At 36.3% G+C, this 23,907-nt stretch overlaps 2 protein-coding genes across 2 annotated transcripts in view; one reads left to right on the top strand and one right to left on the bottom strand.

Moving 5' to 3' along the window:
• Positions 1-940: 940 nt before the first annotated feature.
• On the bottom strand, positions 941-14,811 carry LOC144970565 (uncharacterized). Its single transcript, XM_078910331.1, has 6 exons — positions 14,652-14,811; positions 12,698-12,793; positions 11,284-11,720; positions 4,939-6,270; positions 2,578-2,706; positions 941-1,906 (listed from the first exon to the last, which is right to left on the bottom strand). The coding sequence occupies exons 1-6, from the start codon at positions 14,655-14,657 to the stop codon at positions 1,711-1,713; spliced, it is 2,196 nt and encodes a 731-aa protein (XP_078766457.1). The 5' UTR covers positions 14,658-14,811; the 3' UTR covers positions 941-1,710.
• Positions 14,812-18,167: 3,356 nt separating this feature from the next.
• LOC144971772 (uncharacterized) overlaps positions 18,168-23,907 on the top strand; it is a 47,114-nt gene continuing 41,374 nt past the window's right edge. The window contains exons 1-2 of the mRNA XM_078912845.1: positions 18,168-18,305; positions 19,041-19,324. Coding sequence (XP_078768971.1) covers positions 18,168-18,305; positions 19,041-19,324 — 422 coding nt within the window. The remainder of the gene's footprint in view (positions 18,306-19,040; positions 19,325-23,907) is intronic.

Below are 23,907 nucleotides of genomic sequence, written 5' to 3'. Positions count from 1 at the left end.
GGTATTTAACTCACAATATGTATTTCATTAATACGTTTTTTAAAAAAATATTATATGAAACGCACATCCTCAAAACGGTATACTGTCGGGAAATTTGTCGAAAATTGAATCAAGGGTCTTTTCTTTTTGACTTGGGAAAGATTTGTATATTTTGTTGAGGATAATGATTATAGCAGTATCTTAAACTGGCAATAAATAAGAATCTAAATTTTCTGATCATCCATTTATTTAATTTCAAAATTGCTGTTTAGCATCATGTTTACACCGATATATTACCGTTTGAGACATATGTTTGATTGCTCGTGATGTAAATTATAATGTCCAATGCAGCCGACAAACAAAAATGGAAATCTTTAGAAGATTGTAAATCATTATGATCAAGGTTTTGATTAAAACGCTAATTTCTTTTACCTGAACCTTTCTATTATTTTCTTCTTCTCTTTCTTTTTCAGGCAGTATAATGTATGGTAAAAATACAACTAGACGTTATTGACAATGTATATTAAGATAAAGGGAGTAAAAATGACTCTTGTAAAAGATACAAAACAAAGTAAACGACGTTTCGGCCTTTGGCCTTCTTTAGGTAAACAAGGAAAGGAAATATATAATATATTTTGTTATTTAACATGTTTGTTGACCTTAATACCAATCTTATTTTACTACATTTAACTACAGTTTGCAAAAATAAAACAAAACTTATTGCAGACATTAATGAATGGTGGGAACCATAATAAATAGTTGAGGAATAAGAATAGCGAAATATAAACTATTCATATTAAACAATGTGAAAAATACATTTTTTGTTTTATAAACAATGTTGGTTTAAAAAATACATTTAGAAATCATCTGGTAATTTTTGTGACCCGCCCTCTCAAACTGTTATAATGTTGGATTGCCTTAAAAGCTAGCCATTGATTTTATGGTCACAAGCAAGAACTCATTTTTTTTTTTTCAATTTAATGGAATGCGCTTAAGTAAAATACTCACAACATCCGCCTGCCAAATTATATATACCAGCACATAAAACTGCATAAACACTAACGTTTATAATCTGATTGAGATATTTTAATGAGAACTAATCACACACAAAAAAAATAAATAACAAAGTGCTTAGTGACGTCAACTCCGTATTTTTTTTTTCTTGAAGACCAAGTTACCTCACATTACCGGTTATAATTACTCTATAATCACATTTATTCTATTATAATCACGACAGAAGTTTTTTCTTCACCCTGACATAATACTGTTTTGAGCCGGTGGGTCACATTTTGTATACTTTTGGCTTCCGAATTACAACATAATGCAGGGTTTTGTATACCGTTATGGATTTTGCGTATTATCGTAAGAGACAAGTCTCACATAATGTTAATGATCTTAAATGAAGTCCTTCGGAGGCATTTGGCCCATGGAGAAGGAGTTTATCTCGGTTTATATAGTGTGAAACAGACAATGGCAATTGCTTGCTATCCTTTGATAGGACACTAGTCTATCCTAAAGTACTTTCCGCCAAATTTAGCAGACTCAACTGGGTGGATAGAGTGGTCAGAATAGAAGAGAGAAAGATAGATAGATACATAGATAGATAGATAGAGAGAGAGAGAGAGAGAGAGAGAGAGAGAAAGAGAGAGATAGAGAGAGAGAGAGAGAGAAAGAGAGATAGAGAGAGAGAGAGATGGAGGGGGGAGGTGAATCCATGTCCTGGGATGGGCGTCAACTTCTTCCAAGAGGGATCTGCCTACAGTATGTGATCTTGCATGTACAAGCCACTGACACATGCACCTTGTCTGGTGCTACACTGCCAGCGTTCGGGCCTGACTCGCAATACGCCCACACCCACATCGGAACCTTGACAGCTTGGCATCGACTGATTCCTCCTTTTACAGGACAGCCTGAACAGGGTGATTTTCTGGAGGAGTGACATTGATTAACAAAAAAAGTGATTTAAAAAGGAATAATTCGGTTATAATCACAATATTTTCACGAGCTTGGCATCAGTTAAAGCGTGATCATTAGCCGCGATTGGTGACTCATAATGAAAATGATGGAAAATAGAATAAGGCGGAATTATATTTTATGAATAAATCAATGAATACAGACAAAAAAGATAATAGATATTTTTTTTAATTGACAATAAGAAATCATCTTCTGGTAGTAGTAGTAGTAGTAGTAGTAGTAGTAGTAGTAGTAGTAGTAGTAGAAGTAGTAGTAGTAGTAGTAGCAGTAGCAGTAGTAGTAGTAGTAGTAGTAGTAGTAGTAGTAGTAGTAGTAGTAGTAGTAGTAGCAGTAGTAGTAATAGAAGTAGTAGTAGTAGTAGTAGTAGTAGTAGTAGTAGTAGTAGTAGTAGCAGCAGCAGCAGCAGTAGTAGTAGTAGTAGTAGTAGTAGTAGTAGTAGTAGTAGTAGTAGTAGTAGTAGTAGTAGTAGTAGTAGTAGTAGTAGTAGCAGTAGTAGTACTTGTAGATATAACGCTACCTGCTGTAGTTGATATTTCTACGTTGTTTGCGTTGTCGTTAATATAGTTTTCAAAAAGATGATAATTAAAAAAGACCAAATCTTCAATTATATTGTTTGACACTTACGAGCAAATGGCAAATTGAATCTCTTGTACCTCAGGCATGACTACAAAGCAAGCACCCCCGTGGTTCTGGTACTGTCTTAGTACCTGATGGTTTGTCTCACATGTGTCCCTCGATGACGGCGAATTGGCGCTGGGAATGAAAAGAAACATATTATAGTAAACTTTTACATAGCGCAAGATTTAGTTTGTAGCTCTGTTGGTAGAGCGCTCAATCGCTTTACGCACCAGAAACCGATATCCACCCGGGTGAATTTGAGATTTTTTCTGCTTCCCATTTTTACCAATTAGGGTTTTGGGGTTGCCCGGTCTGTTAGATGTAACGAAAAAGTACAATGCGATAGACTTCGTCCTATCTAAAGGGTAGCAAGCAATTGCTATTGTCCGTTTCACACTTCACAAATCTCAAAAAGCTCTGGATCAATAGGTCTAATGGCTCTAAAGGACTACTTTTTCAACAACAACAAAAATGAAAAAAAAAAGATTCACTAATAAGCTCAGAGCGCTTTACATGGAATCCCCGACCAACGACAACATTTATTAATTTGTAAAAACGAAAGATATGACGCTTGCAAGGCTCAACTATATTTTGCCCTATGAGATCAACACTTTTACCTGTCAGGTATTCATTTTACACCTGAGTATAGTGAGAATATGTGAGTAAATCAAAGAACAAAGACAAAAACAAAAAGTTCCCTCTATTCATCCCTAAGGGGACATTTTTCTTTAGGATTTATTCCTAGAGAAGACTGGAATAACCTCGGCGTCAACCGCAGTGCAGCACCGCAAATTGAGTTAGGGCGAGGTGACTTGATCAAGGCCATACAGCGCAGCGGCGGGTGATCAAACTCGGTACCTTTCGGGTACGAAGCAAAGACCGTACCGCTGAGCCACGCTGCTCCTTTTTTTCATATAAGATCTCAGCTTTTACATGACAGGTATTAATTTTACACCTGTCGGAAAAAGAATGTAACATCACCTAACAGACGTCATGTCCAGTTCTACATGCTATGTGTTGCTGTTGATCAGGGGCCCTTTGTAAAGATCTTTGAGCACATTTAGTGGATATTGCGCTCTATAAAAACTCCAGTTTTGTTTTTGGATTTTACAACAAAGCCAGCTAGAATGTTGGATAATGCGTGGATTTAGCATCTCAATTTAATCGGATTGTCTCCCGTGGTTTGAACTTATTTTACAGCAATTGATTATGCAGAGTTCTGACGTCATGTTTACGTCGTAGACAACCGGTTATCTCCCTTAATCCTCTGACATAAGACATTAGGAACGTATTGCTCCGGCCTTTAAATAATACAGTGAAAACATGCGTAAGAAATTATTAGTCAGAGTGTATTAAAATTAAATGGGCTTTTAAATATTTTGATTAGCGATAAATTCCTGTTTTGAATTTCATCAAATCGTTGGCAATATATATTCCTTAATTACAATGAAACAGTTGACTCTCAGTGTAATAGTGAAATCTTTCCTTTATGTGGCTCAGCGGTACGGTCTTTGCTTCGTACCCGAAAGGTACCCAGTTCGATCACCCGCTGCTACGTTCTGTGGCCTTGAGCAAGTCACCTCGCCCTAGCTCATTTTGCGGCGCTGCACTGCGGCTGATGCCTGGGTTATTACAGTTTTCCCTTGGACTAGGCCCTAAAGACAAATTTCTTCTATGGGATGAATTAAGGGAATATTATTTATTTATTTATTTATTTAGTTAGTTAGTTAGTTCGTTATTTATTTATTTATTTATTTATTTATTTATTTATTTATTTATTTATTTATTTATTTATTTATTTATTTATTTATTTCTTTATTTATTCAAGAATGGTTAGGAGTTTCAATATCCCAGTTAATAGAGCACTCTGTTTACACACAAGGAGATCGATTCCAAATGAAGTTGAAATTTTTGTCTGACCTTCTTATTCCACCAATGCACACCCAGCAGCGATTGGGTAGCTAGGTCTGTAAGATCAGGTGAAAGTACTTTGCAATTGACTTCCATCCTATCCAAATGATAGCAAGCGATATATCTACCCGCTACACGGTATAGAAACTGGGATAAAATCCGGCTCTATTGGCCAGATGGCTCTGAAGGACAGTTATATTTTATTGACAGATCTTTTAATAGATTTTCTAATCTCCATAGGCTAAATTGAAAGATAACTTTATTTTAGGCACCAACTGCATATGCATAATAAGATTGCCCTTAAACTGATATCAAAATAGGTTTTACCACAATAAAATGACAGGTATTTAGAGAGATTTCAGTAGAATTGATCTTCAATATCTTCAAAATGGGGAAACGGAGATAACTGGCTTTGGATAACCACTCTTCAATGAAGACATTAAAATGAGCACGTACCTTGTTTCTCTCTTCTTTCTTCGAGTTCTGTACTGGGCAAATCGTATCTCATTATAGTCGCTCGCCACTCCAGGTCCTTTCAATTTTCCTCCTTTATTATCATAACTGGATGGTATGTAATTGGTACTGGCACCCCCAAACCCCCCAAAATTACCACTTGAACCACCTTGGTTTGACCCAATTGATACAGGTAACTGATCTGGTTGGACATTTCTGAGGCCGATATCATTGGATCCTGCCAGGCCTTTACCAAGTGCTGAGTTGAATTCAGGAGAATCCCTACGACTTTGCCCAGTGTTAGATCCGGGTAGAGATCCAAAAATAGATTTGATATTGAATTCAAAAGGACTGTCTACGTTAGATTTTTGTTTATCGGAATATTTGATGACGGGATTGGTAGTTGGAATCAAGTCTTTTAACCCTGAAATCTCCGGAAGATTTTCGGATTTCTTTGGTGGGAAAAGTGTTTTCATTATTCCGGACAGCTTGTTGGTTCCTTGGTATGGAAGAGATCTTTGGTTATTATTGTAGTTGTAGTAATTGTCGAATCCCCCGACTGTAGCCACGTCCCAGGAGTCAGCGCCACTTACATCCGGTAGATACTTGCTAAATAGGTTGTTAGAAGGTTGGATTGGATTGTTGTTTTGAAAGCCAAAATTGTTTTTTCCGGTATTGACATCAATACCATAATTTTCTTGAGCTAGAATTGATGTTTTTGTCGAGCTGCCATCTTTCCGTGAAGTTGATGGAATATCAGATATATCACTGTTATTGTTGTCTTCTTCCTTCTCATAATCGTTAATTAGATTGTTGTTGCTGTCGTTGTTGTTATTACTATTGTTGCTGTTGTTGTAATTGTTATTATTGTTGTTGTTGTTGTTGATGCTGTTGTTATCGCCAATCTTGTTGTCATTTGATGGTTTAACTTCAGAGCTGAACGCCGATCCCTCTAGAAGATGAGGTGCAAATTTATCAACGTTATCATCGTTGCTCCCAAATGAACTAAAATCATTTTGGTAGCCTCCAGGTGATGTAAATGGGTTGCTAACTATTTGGTTGGTGCCTGTTCTTTTCTCTGAATGATACGGTATGAAAACATTGTAATTATTATCATTAATCTCTGAGTAAGATTTGTCACTGTTGTCATCAAAGTTCTTGAAATTCTTTGACGGTGAAGCAAATTCTGGAAAAGCTGGCACACGTTGGGATGGGTGTACATTTTGAGTATCTCTTACGTCCGTGTCTTGATGTTCGAAGAAATAATGTAGCCTTGCTAACGCATTGAGAACGGATTTGAACGGTGAGTCTTCAAGTGCCTTGTTGACGATTGATCTGAAAAGATGAATAAATTGGAAGGAATTATATAATAATTTGCATTAAGGAATGTAGCTAGATGACTAAGCAAACGGCGTCTCAATTGGCAAAAGTCGTGACGTCAATTCCCTTATAATGACGCATAGTAACGTAGTAACTGGTTCTAAACTATCAGAACAGTATGAAATACTTCTCCGACGAGCATAAAAGTGTATCCATAGGAGAAAAACATTATAAATCTGATCATGTTTTAACTTTTATACATTCTGATCACATGAAATGTGAAAAAGTTCTAGCCAGCATGAAGAATAAAAAGTACAGATTTTTTTTGTTTAGAGCCAAGAAACTCGTGACTGGGCAGATGTGACATCAGACTATTGAATCCTATTGTCGCAAAAGTCAATCGATGTAAAGCGTGATCAGTGGCCGGGTTGATAATAATGATTCTGGTGCCGAAATTATTGTCTTGAGGATTGCACTTAATAAAAATTACTCTCGGGTGTGAATAAGTACCTAGCCATGGGCAGTGCAGATAAAGGACGCCCGTTATGCGACTGGTACAGTATGAAATTTAGATTTTATTCCATATGACCCACTGAGAAAATAAACGAATCATTTTAAAGGGCATAGAGGATGGTAAATCAGAGAAAAGGCACTTTATAAATGTCAATTTAAAAAACAATTCTTGATTTTTATATTGTGTATTCGTGTATTCATTTATTTTCCTTTTTTTGTTTTCTTTTTTTTTTTTTTGTTTGGCAAAGGTAGATAACAGCACTTAAATTTGTTGATTGGAATAATAATAATAATAATAATAATAATAATGCTGAAAACTTATATAGCGCTATAACTCCGAGACACCAGACTCTAAGCGCTTAAATTACAAATTACTTTGGCTGAAACATACTCATTCACACACACAAACACACACACACACATACACACACACACAACACAACACACAACACAAACCAAACCTATCTTGCTTCTCATACCATCTACTAAAATCGAAACAAATATGTTTTAAGCGAACGTTTAAAAATAGACAAAGATTCTTTTTCACGAATGCTCTGCGGTAAGGCGTTCCAAATAGAGGGTCCGAAATGAGAAAAGGATCTCATTCCAGCATTTTTCCGAATTCGAGGGACAACTAGTTTTGTGGAATCACTGGCCGAACGTAAGGGGCAGGGTTTTGAATATCTTTCAATTAGTTCTGAAAGGTAGGAAGGGGCAGTACCTTCAAGACAACGATACACTAAAACACAAGCTTTGAATTTAATTCTTTTCCCAACAGGCAGCCAATGCAGGTCATGAAGTAGAGGTCCGGCAGAGTCGCACCTACGCTTCATGAATACTAGTCTGGCAGCGCTGTTTTGGACAATCTGAAGACGTTTCAGATTGTATTGCGAAACGCCAAACAACAGAGCATTACAATAATCCAATTTCGATAGTACGAGGGACACAACCAGGCGCTTGGTCACATCCTCAGATATGAACCGTCTAATGGAAGCAATCTTTTTAGTTGGAAAAAGAGAGATCTAACCAAATTATTAACCTGATGCTCCATCGACAGTCCAGAGTCTAAGAATGTGCCAAGGTTTTTCACTTTGTCAACAATTTGAATAGAGGCATCCCCCAACTTCAAATCTGTTTCACTTTTCCACTTCCTGTTCCCCACATACAGCACCTCCGTCTTATCATCATTCAGTTTCAGTCTGTTCTCATTCATCCATTTCTTAACACTTTGGATACAATTTTTACTATTGGCTGATACTTCTTGTAAATTTCTCGTATTGGAAACGCAGTACAATTGCGTATCATCAGCGTATTGATGGTAAGACAGACCAAAACTTCTGATGATTTTAGACAGAGGGCCAACGTACAAAACAAAAAGAACGGGTCCAAGTACTGAACCCTGGGGAACCCCACAATCAAGAAAGATTTCCTCCAATCTATATTCATCCACCGTAATAATCTGTTTACGATTAAACAAATATGACCTAAACCAATCAAGCGCTGCACCAGACACGCCATAAGTAATTTCAAGACGTTTGAGAAGAAGATTGTGATCAATAGTATCAAAAGCAGACGATAGGTCAAGCAAATTCAGCAAAGAACATGAACCATTGTCTATAACAGAGAGGAGATCATTAACAACCCTAACAAGTGCGGTTTCCGTCGAATGATGTTGCCTATAAGCAGACTGAAATTTTTCTTCAAGACAATTATTTTTAAGATGAGACAGTAATTGTTTCAAAACAAGCTTTTCTAAGATCTTAGAGAGAAAAGGAAGATTAGAGACAGGGCGATAGTTTTTTAAGTTCTCTTTATCGAGATCAGGTTTTTTCAAAAGGGTTTGACATGAGCAACTTTGTAAATGTCTGGTACAGCACCTGACTGCAACGAATTATTAACAATACATGTAAATGGTGTTAAAATTACATCAATGCATTTTTTTAAAATGGCAGTATTTAAGGGGTCTAAATCACAACTTTTAGTTGGAGACGACATAATGCAATCACATAAGTCAGCTTCAGTAATCTTTGAAAAATGTGTTAATGAATCACCATGAAACGTGTCAAATGTTGTATGGATCGATTCAGATGACAATTCTTTCCTGATGTTATCCGTTTTTTCTTTAAAATATTGACCAAAGCGAGTTGGTAGATCTGCACGATCGATTAAAGATGGGAGAGCTGGTTGCGTCTGTTGTCCCAGCAGTTCCTTGGTCAAGGCAAAGAATTGTCTCGAACGTCCCACGTTTTTGAGGCTTTCTTCATAGAATTTCTTTTTGGCCCTGAAATTGACGGCTTTTGCATCATTTCTAGCCGCGATGTATCGCTTCTTATCGACAGCATCTCTGGACTTGAGCCATTTTCTTTCTGCCCGCCTCCTGGCTAATCCATTCAATTTTATTTCGGTATTATACCAGGGTGGAAGACAAACATTTAAAATTCCGGTTATTTCCCTTTGTAATATACACATTGCTGTGTGAACAGATATTCAAATACATTGACATTGCCATATTGCAACTCAAGGAGTCTCTGTGGTTTAATAGTAGCACGTCCGACAAGCAATCAGAAGGTCTGAGATTTGATACCCAGTCGAGGTAAACTGCTTTTTCTTATGGTTATTTTTCTGGTATTTTTCCGTCTTGCTTTGTCTGGCACCTTTCATATACACTCGTTCAGATCTTTGTCTTACACCTGTGCCTCCTCCCTTGTTTCCTAATTTGATATTCATATAAATGTTGTGTGTATCTTTACTTCAATGATTAACCAGTTAACTGTTTACTCTAGAAAAAAAAAACTCCTATTCAAAAAATTTGGTAAAAAAAAAACTCGTCTTTCAAACGTCCATTGATTTAAATAACCCACACCACGGCACAAGCTATCAAACCGCGAAGTCTTTGGTTTAAGAGTTTTTGACGAGCTGAAGATCATTTACATCAATCGATATTTGAAGGAAAGTTTTCTGGCCAATTTTTAGATATAATTTCTTTCCAAAGTGCAGCAGTTGAAAACAAAGAAACCCCCCAAAAAATGTTTAAAATCCCAAATCGCGAGGTTTTATATAACGCAACATCCTCTAAACGCGTTTCAAGGGCTCAATTGTGTGTCGCTCAGAGCGTGATTCGAACCCAAAACCGTCCAAACCAAAGGCGAGTATTACACCTCAAGACCCCATAGCGGCACATTTAGATATAACTGGTTAAGGTGTAACAAAAAATATAATAAAAATTGAGCTTTTTATATAGAGCAATGTTCACTAAACGTGCTCAAAGTGCTTTACAAAGGGTCGTGACCAAACAGCAACACGTAACATGTAAAATGAGACATGACGTCTGTAAAGCGATATTGGAGGGGGGTTCCGACAGAGACAACAATGTTAACGGCCAGGTACTCATTTTACACCTGAGTACGATGAGAGAAGGTTAGTAAAGAGTATTTTCCAAGGACTCAACTATGCGGCGTCCGAGGCTTGAACTTGGGACCTTCCGATCCGAGAGCGAGTGCCATACCACAAGACCACAGAGCCGCACATACACACACACACGCGCGCGCGCACACACACAAAATGGGTTTAATCGAATAATGTTTGAAATGAAAAAACTCATAACTCCACTCAAATGATAATCAGTGCTAGAAAAGACTTAGGGAAGAATTTTATTTTACCCGATTCGAACTGATAACACAATTTTTATGGGCTCATTGTTGTATTGGAAATCTCAACAACAACAAAAAATGATGCAAAATATTGTTTATTACATTGTTAAACTAGGCCCATAAGTGGATTCGGATGTCAGACCTACATATATGTAAACGTCGATTATACCCCCTTTGGTTCTTGGGAAAAGCGGATTAAAATTCAAAGCTAGAGCAATTGTATAACGCTAAACGTGATCTACTCGTATTACAGGGGTCCCGAGCCAACAACAACGTTTTACATGTAGGACAAGACATTAGGCCTGCTATAGTTATATGCTAACAAAGAAAGTATTGGACTGTAAACCTCAGGGCAGAAGATCAAGGGGAAGGCCACGAGGAACATGGAGAAGAGTTAAAAGAGCTGCTATACAGAGAAGTGATAAGACATGGAACGAGATAAAAACAAAAAAGTTAGCTCAGGATAGAGAAGGATGGAAACTGATTGTCTGTGGCCTATACCCTGACCCAGGGTGAAAAAGGCAATGATGATGATGATGATGATGATAGTAATATATTATGTTATAGTACTTTTTTTTCGACAGACACAAAACTGTTGACGGCCAGGTACTCATTTTACACCCGAGTATGATGAGAGAATGTGAATAAAGAGCCTTTTTCCAAAGACTCATATATGTGCCTCTGAGAGCGGGACTCCTTGCCAGGACCTCCCGATCCATTCCATAAGACCACATTATAGCCGAACATTGCGTAATGTTGTTGGGTTTTGTTTTTTTTTAATCTGTTTTATTTTTCTTCTGGTTTTTTATTTTATTGTTGTTGTTTGTTTTGTTTTTTTAAGATCAATAAATTTCATAATACTTACTTTGGAAACCCAAACTGACTTCCAGATAGTTGATGAATATCATCGTTGTCATCGTCATCTAAATCTTCATCTATCTTACATCCAGGCGCTCCTGCCATTCTCAAAGACGACGATGTCCTGTCTTGAAAAATGTGGACGGAATCTACGTAAAGAGTTCCAGAAGGTTTCTTGACGACCGACGGTTTCCCGTCTGCACCTTGGGCAGGTCGTGTCGTGTCTCCAGACGCACGGAACACGGGAGATGTTTGGTTGTTGAAGGACGGAAGCAGGTTTAGAGTTAGATTGAGTTGATTGTTCTCATCATCGATGTTCTTGTATTTCGACAGATCCCGGTCGGAGGTTTTTATGTCTAATTCTTCGTTTGTAATTGAAATGGGGTCTCTTTCGTTTTCTGGAGGGATTGCATTTTCTTTACTGAACGGTTGTGGTCCTAAAGACTGAAGTGAAAATAATTGTTAATGTTATCACTTTTATTGACATTACCATCATAAATGTTATCATTATCATTCTTTTTCTTCTTTTTCTTCTTCTTCTTCTTCTTCATCATCATCATCATCATCACCATCATCATCATCATCATCATCATCATCATCATCATCATCATCATCATCATCATCATCACATCATCATCATCATCATCATCATCATCATCATCATCATCCCATCATCATCATCATCATCATCATCATCATATCTATCATCATCATATTATATCATCATATTATTATTATTATTATTATATTATTATATTATTATTATTATTATTATTATTATTATTATTATTATTATATATTATATTATTATTATTATTATTATATTATTATTATTATATTATTATTATTATTATTATTATTATTATTATTATTATTATTATTATTATTATATTATTATTATTATTATTATATATATATTATTATTTATTATTATTATTATTATTATTATATTATTATTATTATTATTATTATTATTATTATTATATTATTATTATTATTATTATTATTATTATTATTTATTTATTTATTATTATTATTATTATTATTATTATTATTATTATTATTATTATTATATTATTATATTATTATTATTATATTATTATTATTATATATTTATTATTATTATTATTATTATTATTATTATTATTATTATTATTATTATTATTATCATCATCATCATCATTATCACATCATCAGCATCAGCATCTTTACAATAATAGTAATCATTATTAAGTTATTATTATCATCATCATTATCATCACCATCATCATCATCATCGTCATCATCATCAAAGGGATGTTTGCCAGGCCTTTTCTTTGACTGCAAATACATAGTGAAGTGGAAAGACGGAACTAGCGAAATGGCAGAAAATAGTCTGATTGGTTCATGCTCAATAACCCTGGAACCATCGATTAGTTTACCTTGATCTCAGTATCTCCCAATACCTTTGCCTTGATTACTGGTACCCTTGTCCAGATGCATGTTATGGTACAAAATACTAACAATAGGCAAGGGATCTGTGAAATAAAGGAGTTCATCATATTATAGATGGAACGAAGATGACGTCACTCAGCCTGTTAGTGATTATTTCTCACTAAATCATATCAATCAGACTATAAACATTAAAGATTACACATAGTTTTGTCTGTCGAAATGTTTGATTTTGCTGACAAATATTGTTAGTATTTTACCTATACTCGTAGCACCAATAAGTCTGAGGAATTCGATCTTTTAAAATCACTACATTGGTATATGGACCTTACCAACCGCTTGATTTTCGCGTGAGCGTGTTCAGCTTCAGAATTGCTGGAGGAAAGTCACGTGACGTCAAAATGGATGGAGTGCGCCGGCTATGTGGTCTTGTGGTATGACACTCGCTTTCGGATCGGAAGGTCCTCGATTCGAGCCTCGCTCGGCGCATAGTTGAGTCCTTGGAAAAGGCTGTTACTCATATTCTCTTACCATGCTGCGGTGTGAAATGAGTTCCTGGCAGTTAACAGTGTTATCTCTGTCGAAAAACAATGTATTATCGCGTAAAAGGCGTCATGTCTCGTTCTACATGTTACGTGTTGCTGTTGGTCAGAGATCCTATGTAAAGCGCTTTGAGCACGTTTAGTAGAGATTGCACTTTATAAAAGGTCAAGTTTTTTTGTGTTTTTTTTTTCAACCACATGGGTGGCATTGATTTCAAAATCTTTGGTTCCAGAGTTGTGTCTTTGGCAAGACATTTTACACCTCTTATCTTCCTCTGCGATGGGGATATCATAAGAGTAATGATGTAAGAGAACGCCTAACAGGCAACGTGCGCTGTGTGAAATGGAAATATGTTTCCATAACTAAACAAAGCATTGCTAATTGTATTTTTTTAAATGAAAAAACGTGAGCCTTTATATAACGCGATTTCCACTAAATGTGCACAAAGCGCTTTACAGAGGGTCTCTGACTGATAGCACACCGTAATATGTAGAACGAGGCGTGAAGCCTGTTGGGCGATAATACATTTTATTCCGACAGAGACACACACACACAACGCCGTGAAATGCCCATTACTAATTTTACACCTGAGTACGGTGAGATGATATGAGTAAAAATCATTTTCCAAGACTCAACTATGCGCCTAGTGTGGCTAGATTCCAGGACCGTTCGATCCGAAATCGACTGGCATACCACAAGACCACATAGCCGCACAATAATATAGAACAATAGTCATATTATTATGGAATGGAAAATTCTGTTAAAGGAAGGGTAGATAATTTGGTCTTTTTGGTTTCCCTTTTGTCAATGAATAAAACACCAGAGACGAAAGAAGGATGAGAGAATGGCGTTCTTGAGGTGAACAAACAACTCAATCCACCTTTTAAAATGCGTGAGCTTTTATATAGAGAAATATCCATTAAACGTGCTCCAAGCGTTTTACAAGGGGTGGGTCCCAGGCCAACAGCATCACTTAACATGTAGGACGTGACATTACATTTTTTTGGGACTGAGACGCTGTTAACGGCCAGGTATTCATTATACACCTGAGTATAGTGAGATAATGTGAGTAAAGAGCCTGTTCCAAGAACTCAACTATGCGCCGAGCGACGCTCAAACCCAGGACCTTCCGATCAGAAAGCAAGTGTCATACCACTAGACCACATAGCCGCGCCTTAACAAGGTCATTCTCTCATCTAAGATTCTTCTCTACTATTGACAAAGGGGAAACCCGAAACGTCCACATAAACTTTCTTTGTTATAAAAATTGAAGTAATCATTTCATTTGACTATTGTTATATTAGATTTATTTAACAGTATATGCCTCAACCGTGGGTATACCTTATACATAAATGTAAATAACCTTTAGTTAGTGCTTTTTTTATTCTAATCCACACCTACCTTCATTTTATCAAATTAATGACAAACACTAATAATATTGTCGATCACACGTTGGATATAATACAAAACACCCCAAGAAGTTCTTGAGTCTCATCTCTGTGTTCTCTGTTGTTGTCGAACGCGACACCTACCATCTACAGAACCTCACACCGAAAGGATCATACGATCATGTCCGAGGTATTTATAAAACATGTCTCTGATTATCGGAATAAACGAAACAAAGAATTATAAAACAAGGTTAAACATGAACCCGGAAATAAGACGTGCAAGAAAACCAGCCATTGTCTCAGTGGGCAACAATTGGTGAGTGACACCTCAAGACTCAAGCCCTCTACAGATCTCCTTGTTTGTCGCCCTTTGAAAGCATTAATCCCCGTGGGACTTTATGACCCGGAAGTAGTTTACCCGTGAAGGGATGGTGACCCTCCTGACACAGATTGGGTAATATGGTGACCGAAAGGTGTCAAACAGCAATTGAGGCGCGATATTCTTAGATAGTTGGAGCAAAAAAAGGTCTGATGCCCGGAAAACGCGAGGAGGTTGAGCGTACCGGAACCCCCCCCCCCCCCCCCCCCCCCCCAAAAAAAAAAAAAAAAAAAAAACAAAAAAAAAAACAAATAATAAAAAAAAAAAATGATAATAATAAAATAAAAAAATAAAAATTAATTTTTAGTTTTTTGTCTTATTTTAACGTGACCTTGATAACGTGCTACATCATATGATAATAATTTGAAGTTACAAATATGCTTTCTTTTCATGGTGATGATACATCTAATACTACTACTACTACTAGCCTACTACTACTACTACTACTACTACTACTACTACTACTACTACTTCTACTACTACTACTACTACTACTACTACTACTACTACTACTACTACTACTGCTGCTACTACTACTCTGCCGTGATAGGGAAGAAAGACGCATATCGGTATCTAGGTCAAATTGACATTTTCTGAGATTCACATACTTGAGAGAAAGGCGCATTTTTCTATCTGGGTTTGGTAACTCAATCGTTATAAATAAAAAAACTGTTTCATTTTGAAAATATGCGACTTGACCTAATTTGGTTTAAATTCGTTTCGAGGAATGACAGATCGACGCATATTGAATGTGGATATGACAGAAGGTCGCATTTTGTAATATGCGTCTTTTTCTCTTATTCGTCCACCGAATGACATAATTTGTCTTTCACAAAAAGACGCATTTCGGATATGCGACTTTTTGCCAAGATACTCTCCAAAAATTAAGATATATGCGTCCGTTTGTATTACGACTGGTGACGGTGAAAAGAACATATCATTGTTCTCCAATTTTCATCAAATAGTCAATCATCAAGGACGTACGAGTAACTTGTTTTGGTGTGAATTCTTCATTTCCTCGGGTGAGTTTTATCTTCTTCCTATTCAAGTGATCAAAGATTCTATGTATATAATCATATAAGTACTTGTCATATATTAGTGAGGATGTTTAATAATTATTTGCTATTGACGGTTTATCTGTGTTTGTGATATTTAACTTAGACAAATGTTGATTTACACTAATAGCATTACTGTTATTGTTACTACATGTACTATATTTATGATGACAATTATTAATATTAATGTTATTATTATAATCATCATCGTTATATCACTATGAAAGTAGAAGTTGTAGAACAAGTAGTAGTCGTATTAGTAGTAGCAGTTAAAGCGTTTGTATGTACATTAGTAGTAGTAGTAGTAGTAGTAGTAGTAGTAGTAGTAGTAGTAGTAGTAGTAGTAGTAGTAGTATCAGTAGTAGTAGTAGTAGTAGTAGTAGTAGTAGTAGTAGTAGTAGTAGTAGTAGTAGTAGTAGCAGTAGTAGTAGTAGTAGTAGTCGGAGTAGTAGTAGTAGTCGGAGTAGTAGTAGTAGTAGTAGTAGTCGTAGTAGTCGTAGTAGTAGTAGTAGTAGTAGTAGTAGTAGTAGTAGTAGTAGTAGTAGTAGTAGTAGTAGTAGTAGTAGTAGTAGTAGTAGTAGTAGTAGTAGTAGTAGTATTCTAGTGTATCAAATAGTCGCCCACCCCCAATCCATTAATTTTCGGAATTTTCACGAACCTCCCCTCCCTTCTTTTGATCTTATTAAACTTAAAATTCATTCTCAAATAGACAAAATACAGTCCCTGTAGTTTGCTGTGGTTGAATTCTTCGGTCAAACCCCCTTCTTTGGTGAAAATGCCCCCCCCCCCCCCCCATCTCCCCCGGCTTTCTACTAAAGTGCGCACCCCCACCTTTCCATTGGAATTTGACCAAACTGCGCAACCCCCTTGCTTGGGATTAGGACAGTGGGAAAAATAATAAAACCAATCGGGCCTGAAAACCAACCTTGGACTGTGTTGGACTCGGTACCTTCTGAATCAAAGTGAAAACCTTAACTACTGAGACAATAAGTCTCTAGCTATGCATTCAATTAGCCCTCAATAACCTGTTTCAATATTCTTTTGGGAAAAGCAAGCAACTGTAACTCAATATCATATCATAACAACGTTACTTTATGATAAAGATTATTTTAATGAATAAGTCCACTCCCGTTCAATTTTTGAATATCCATATTTATATCTCTTTCATCAGATATGATCGAAACCCTAAAAGAACCACCGGTACCTCCACCTCAGCCAACCGAGATTAAATAAATCATGACAATCAGACTCCAGTGATTCAGATATTGACATTCCATTGAAACAGCTAGCTCAGATCAACAGTGAAACCTCTATCAGGAGGAATTACATGATGTATGAGTGTCATAAAAGCAGAGAGGAAAAGATTTAAAGAAACCACGGACAACAAGAAAAACGGAGGAGACAAGCTAGATAGGTTTACTTCAACACCGATACGAAAATCTGCAGTAGAAGCACGTAAACTGGCTGTTGAGATTAAAGAAGCACATGCAAACGATATAGATTTTGTGTTGAATTTACCATTGAGAAACAAAGTTTAGATAGTGACTCAGAATTTGAAATGTATTTGGAACTTGCTTCTAAATATATTATCGCCGTAACCACTGCCCCTAGAGTTCCATTTGCTGAAGAGGAAGAGTATTTGTCCGAAACTACCACGCCGGCATCCTTTACCGGTTTAGGAGAAATATCTGAAGGAGAGCATGTTCCAGGTATGTCATCGATTATAGAGACCATGATAGCAGAGTGAAACAATAATTACACCAGATCTAGAAATAGAGACAGTGTCTACTCACTCAAAAAAGAGAAATCACAAGACGCCGATACAAAAAGCAGTCTAGGAAATACACAAGCTTTTGCGAATGAGAGAAACGCATTCGGTCTTGGAAGGTTGTGCGCCGACCTGCTCCAAAAAAAAGGCCGTGACAGATTCTCAGAGTTACCAGCGACGGGAGCTTAACAGATGTTTTGGGGAGAGGATTGGAAGGACCAGCGCAAATTTGTACGGACTTGGGTAAGTAAAACAGAATGCAGAGATCAGGGCGAAGGCATTATTTCCAAGGAGAAAATTGCCTATTCATGTACATGCAAATATAAAATGAAACAGGAAGATGGAGTCTTCCATCCCGTGTGCAAAAAGTTCTTCCTTACTACTCTCGGATTCAAAGCTAATAATGGCAAACTGATAAGGAGCATTTTCAAGGATGTCGGTGTTAACGAAAACAATGGCATAGAGGTACCCCTTGTTGACAATCGTGGACGTCATATTCCCTGGCACAAGATTGACCACAGCATTATCCATGAACACATAGAGAAATATAAAACGGGCTTTTTTTTCATTATAGACGTGAACACGCGCCTTTCAGGAGATATTTACCATCTGATCTGATCATCAATGATATGCACGAAAACTTTTGCGCAGTCACTGGAAAATCCATATCAAAGAAACTACTATTCTGCAGTTAAAGAACTTAACATCTCACAAGCCGTATCTACTTGTTCAAGAAGAATGTGAAAAAATGTAAGTCCTTCTTGTTGCACAAACAACTATGCAACTGTGAAGAAAGGTGTGAACGGTGTGCCGAAAAATCATCCATCGGACACAATACAGAAATGCTAGAGAGAGGTATCAACGGGATGCAGACAAGAACGAAAACGCCAACACAGCCCATCCAGTGTTTGTCGTTGATCTGCAAAAAGTAATTTTGCTGCCGAGAATGAATCAGTTTAACAGAATCATGTTCACAAGCAGATTGAGACATTTGCACCAGTGGGCTGCAAAAAGGGGAAAAGGACATTGCCGTGATATGGAATGAATCAATTTTAGGACGAAAAGATGAAGACCTTGCATTAGCTTCTTACCTAATATATAAGCGTGATGCCGAATCTGTGACACTGACTGGATAACTGTAGCGCCCAAAATATAAATTGTACCCTTTATACTATGTTACTTCATCTTGTAAATGATTAGACTACTACAAAAGCAAGCACCATCACAATCAACTATTTCGAGTCTGGTCATACTTTTAAGGCAGCTGACTCCACCCATGCCGGAATCCAAAGAGTTCTGAGACAGAAAGACGGCAAAATCTTTGATCTCAATGAATTTGAAGAATGTGTCGTAGAAGCAGGCTGCCAGACAATGCCGTTGAGGTTTAATGACTTTGCCAACTGGGATTCTGGAGTCAGTAGTTATCTGTTGAGCAAAGCTGACAATCGTCCCTACCTAGCTAAGATTGTTTGTGCTGAATTCAGGCGAGTGTCACCAAAGACACTCTTCTTCAAAATAGCTTTGAAGAAGATACCTTCAACGAATGTGACATTCTGAAACGCGGATTTGTTTGTACGCCAAAGTTTCGTACAAAACCCAGGGGTGTAGGATTTACAAGAAGGATGAGATCGTGAAACAACTTGTGGGTTTGACACCCCACCCCCAATAGAGGAAAGTACTGGATAGACCTACCAACCAGCTCCACGAGTAAAATTCTTTGCAAATCCTACAAGTGAATGTCCTTTCATCATTCACTGACTAGTTGGAAACGTTGCTCTTCCAAACAATGTGTACGAGCATGCAATTTTAACATCTAAGTAATGATTCAATTCATTATCTAAAGAGAAGAGATGGAATGTATAATATGTATGTGATAATATTAGCGATGATTACAAAAGCAAACTCCATGTTAGTGAACTACAACGACAGAGGGATAGAAAGAGAGTTAGTACTAGTTATACAAATAATGCTAATCAAATCACTGCAAATGAAAATATTATGAAAATTGACATGACTGGTGCGATTGTTCTGAAATAATAAAGCATGTTCAGCTTGATATCCTATATATTTTTGATTAGTTTCCTTCGATTATTCTAGGGACCTGTGATTATGATGTTTTTGCTTATTATAGCTTAACATTGGGCGATATGCGTCCTCACATGACACTGTATATCAATATGCACATTACCGCTAAATTAGCCCATGTCTATGACAAACAGACGCAAAAACAATATGCGTCCGTTTGTCACACACTGGATACACATCCGAAAGTGCGATGGACGCAAAATATTTTTGCGTTTTTCTGTCAAGGACATGTGTCAATCAATTTTCAATCATGGATTTGGCAAAAGGTCTTTTTTGGTGAATTACACAGTTAATACAAATATTTTAGTTTTCAAGTTCCATGAATAAAATAACAAAAATTTTTTTCTTTAATTACCTACTAATTCTTTTAGATTCGAGCCAATAGTTACAATGTTATAAAGTAAAACAGTTTTTTGCGTTTCCTGAAAAAGTAGGTTTTCCCGTTATGCGTCTTTTTCTCATATCACGGCAGTACTACTACTACTACTACTACTAATAATAATAAATAATAATAATAATAATAATAATAATAATAATAATAATAATAATAATAATAATAATAATAATAATAATAAATAATAATAATAATAATAATAATAATAATAATAATAATAATATAATAATAATAATAATAATAATAATAAAAAAAAAAGAATAAGTAAAAAATATAAAGAAGAAGAAGAAGAAAGAAGAAGAAGAAGAAGAAGAAGAAGAAGAAGAGAAAGAAGAAGAAGAAGAAGAAGAAGAAGAAGAAGAAGAAGAAGAAGAAGAAGAAGAAAGAAGAAGAAGAAGAAGAAGAAGAAGAAGAAGAAGAAGAAGAAGAAAGAAGAAGAAGAAGAAAGAAGAAGAAGAAGAAGAAGAAGAAGAAGAAGAAGAAGAAGAAGAAGAAGAAGAAGAAGAAGAAGAAGAAAGAAAAGAAGAAGAAGAAGAAGAAGAAGAAGAAGAAGAAGAAGAAGAAGAAGAAGAAGAAGAAGAAGAAGAAGAAGAAGAAGAAGAAGAAGAAGAAGAAGAAGAAGAAGAAGAAAAGAAGAAGAAGAAGAAGAAGAAGAAGAAGAAGAAGAAGAAGAAGAAGAAGAAGAAGAAGAAAGAAGAAGAAGAAGAAGAAGAAGAAGAGAAGAAGAAGAAGAAGAAGAAGAACAAGGAAATTATCTGTCAGATGAAAACGCAAGTGAACATCACGGAATAGTGTGAAACAAAGATAAATTGATAAATTGGTGAAAAATATTAATTGAAAAAAAAAAAGGGGGGGGGGGGATCTTTTAGGGATAAACTTAGAAATGTTAACAGGGGCATGGGACAGGCTGTCAAAAGTTAAAAGAACAAAATGTTAAATGTGGTTATGCCGATTAGCCATTCTAAGTTTGTGACTATGACAATTTTGCAAGATGTTGTATGGGCTACCAACGGCGTGGACTTTTTTGCCGACTTGATAACCCAATCATTATATTATGGACTCAATGTTCAAAAATTGTTCATTACACCAGTGTTAAGTCGAATCTATAATTGCATTCTGTTATCAGACCTGCTAATATGTGCACGTAAGCTACCAGCAAATTGAAGCATGAATTTGCTACAAAAACTGCATAATTTGTAACACTAAGTGTGGTTTTACCTAGTGTGAGGGGGTGGGGGGGGTGCTCCCGATAGCTCAGTTGGTAGAGCTCTCGCTCCACACACAAGGGGACCGAGATCGATCTTTGGTCGAGATTTTTTGGTGAACCCTCTGTCCACCCAGCAGAGAATGGGTAGACGAGTCTGTTAGATTTGGTGGAAAGTACTTTTCGATAGACTAGCGTCCTATCCAAATGATATCAAGCAATTGGTATTGCCCGTTTCACGCTTTATCAACCGGGAAAAACTCCGGCTCTGAATTCCTACATAGTGTCGGAAGATGCCGTCTTGTTCAAAAACAAATGACCAATCCGATAGGTCTTGAATATATTTTCTCTAATAAGGATACACAATTTTTAATACAAAGCAAAAATCATATTTGGTTTATATCAAAAGATAAAAGGTCTACAATGAGTCCCGACCTGAATCGAATTGACTTCAGCATTGATGTCCGACATGGTCTATACGATAATGTGCGCTTGACTAAGATACTCACAACATTGCCATCCGGACATATAATTGACCAACACAGAAAACTAGTTAATACAGTTTAGTGAGAATTACTCATAAGCGTGGATAAAAAAAAAACAATAACAAAGACCTGAATGACGTCATCTTCATTCTACTCTTAGAATCATATATTTTACACAGGAGCTTAGTTAAAAGAGTCATTTTAACCTTCATGGGATTGATTCTCTATTCCAGACATTGGTATATCAAGTGAATCGCAGTGAAAAGGCTACCCATTGTCATAAATCAAAATGGGTCATCTACAGATTACATCAAACTTTGAGAATTTCATCCCATCTCTCCAAGGATCAATCTAGACTACTAATAATTTTGACATTCCTTGGGGTTTAGAAAAGTGGGGAATAGTGAGCCACGCAAAACTAAAAACTGAAGTCTTAAAACAAAAATGAGCTGAACACCACAAGTAAAGTGAGTGGCAAAAAGTTAATGGGCGGTCACAACTCGAACGTAATTTTGAAATATATTTAATGTAAATATAAAGGGATAAAAAACCATGTCAAATCATTATTTAGCCAGAGCTGCCTACTTGAAATTTCAGAAATTCGTAGCTTCCGGGGGGAAACAAATGAAAAATCACTCTAAATAGCTTTACAAATTATTATTTGGCCTTCAGTGCAATCTAAACATAAATATTGGTTCTCTGGCAGCAGAACTTCATTTTTAATCAGATTTATTGAGTCAAAGACGCATATGAAGTTCTGCAGCTGGAGTCAAAAATTCGTATTTCTACGAATGTTTCGTAGTACTGGGCAGATCCGATAGCGGACAAATTGGAAGACTTCAAAACTGGAGGAATCGGAAATCTGTTGACAACCTTGTTCTTCCAATTGGATTATTTGTGTTTTCTTAATTTTTGCATTGAATTGCCCAGTTACATATATTTCCCCAAAACATACTTTCGATGACGAGATCAACACATTATAGCGGCAATGGTTTTCAGCAAGCTATTTTCTCCAAAAAAAAAAAAAGTGGCAGCAATAAAATGGACAGTCGACCATAAAAGGAAACAGCCTTTATTCATTCAGATCTCAGCGGGATCTTTATCCACTCATGCCCCAAACAGGCCGGGCTTTGTTATGTGATTGGCCAATAATGTGGCGGACTCTACGGATGAATGAACGAGTAGAATTAAGTCCTCTAAAGAAGAAGACGTTCAGGTTACTGGGTTGCCAGGTTGGATTATTTTAATCCAAACCACCTATTTTTGGGGATTATTTTTGACGTCTTTGGATTGTCATTTTAAGTTTGGATTTTTTGATTAAATTTTGGAGCATTTTGCCTCTAAGAAAATTTCAAAATTACATAATATTTCATGCAATAACAATAACACATTTTGGATAACAATCTTTATTATTATCATTGCTCTTGTGATGAAATTTCTATGTATGTCTAGCTATTAGGGTCAGCTAGAGAAAGTGCGACTATGTGGTTTTGTGGTATGATAAACGCTTCCGTATCGAACGATCCTTGGTTGGAGCCTCGCTCGGCGCATAGTTGAGTCCTTGGAAAAGGCTCTTTTCTCACTTTCTCTCATATAATATTGCCTAAAAGGCGTCATGTCATTACCTGCATGTCATCTGTTGGCGCTTTTTAAGGCGCTTTGAGCATGTTTAGTGGATATTGCACTATATAAAATTTCAATTTTTTATTCTTTATTTATTTATTTTATTTATGTATTTATTTATTTATTTTTGGAAATTTTTCAGAAAATTTGGGTTACTGCTTTAAAAACCTTTATATTTTTGTAATGGTCTGGATTATTTATAAAATATTATCTGGCAATCCTGTCAGGTTATTGTCCACGGTTATGAAGTTGGAGCATGAAACAGAAGGATCAATC

This window comes from Berghia stephanieae, chromosome 4 (assembly GCF_034508935.2).
Source record: "Berghia stephanieae isolate SIO BIC M18660-M18661 chromosome 4, UCSD_Bste_1.3, whole genome shotgun sequence".
NCBI classification, from domain to species: Eukaryota; Metazoa; Mollusca; class Gastropoda; order Nudibranchia; family Aeolidiidae; genus Berghia; species Berghia stephanieae.
The sequence above is the reverse complement of the archived record's forward strand: the minus strand, read 5'-3'. Positions and strand labels throughout refer to the sequence as shown.

Coding starts and splice junctions, on each gene's coding strand:
- LOC144970565 (XM_078910331.1), bottom strand. Junction 2,707..4,938: donor AGAAAGAAGAGAGAAACAAG/GTACGTGCTCAT, acceptor TTTCATTCCCAG/CGCCAATTCGCCGTCATCGA. Junction 1,907..2,577: donor ATTCAATTTGCCATTTGCTC/GTAAGTGTCAAA, acceptor TCACTCCTCCAG/AAAATCACCCTGTTCAGGCT.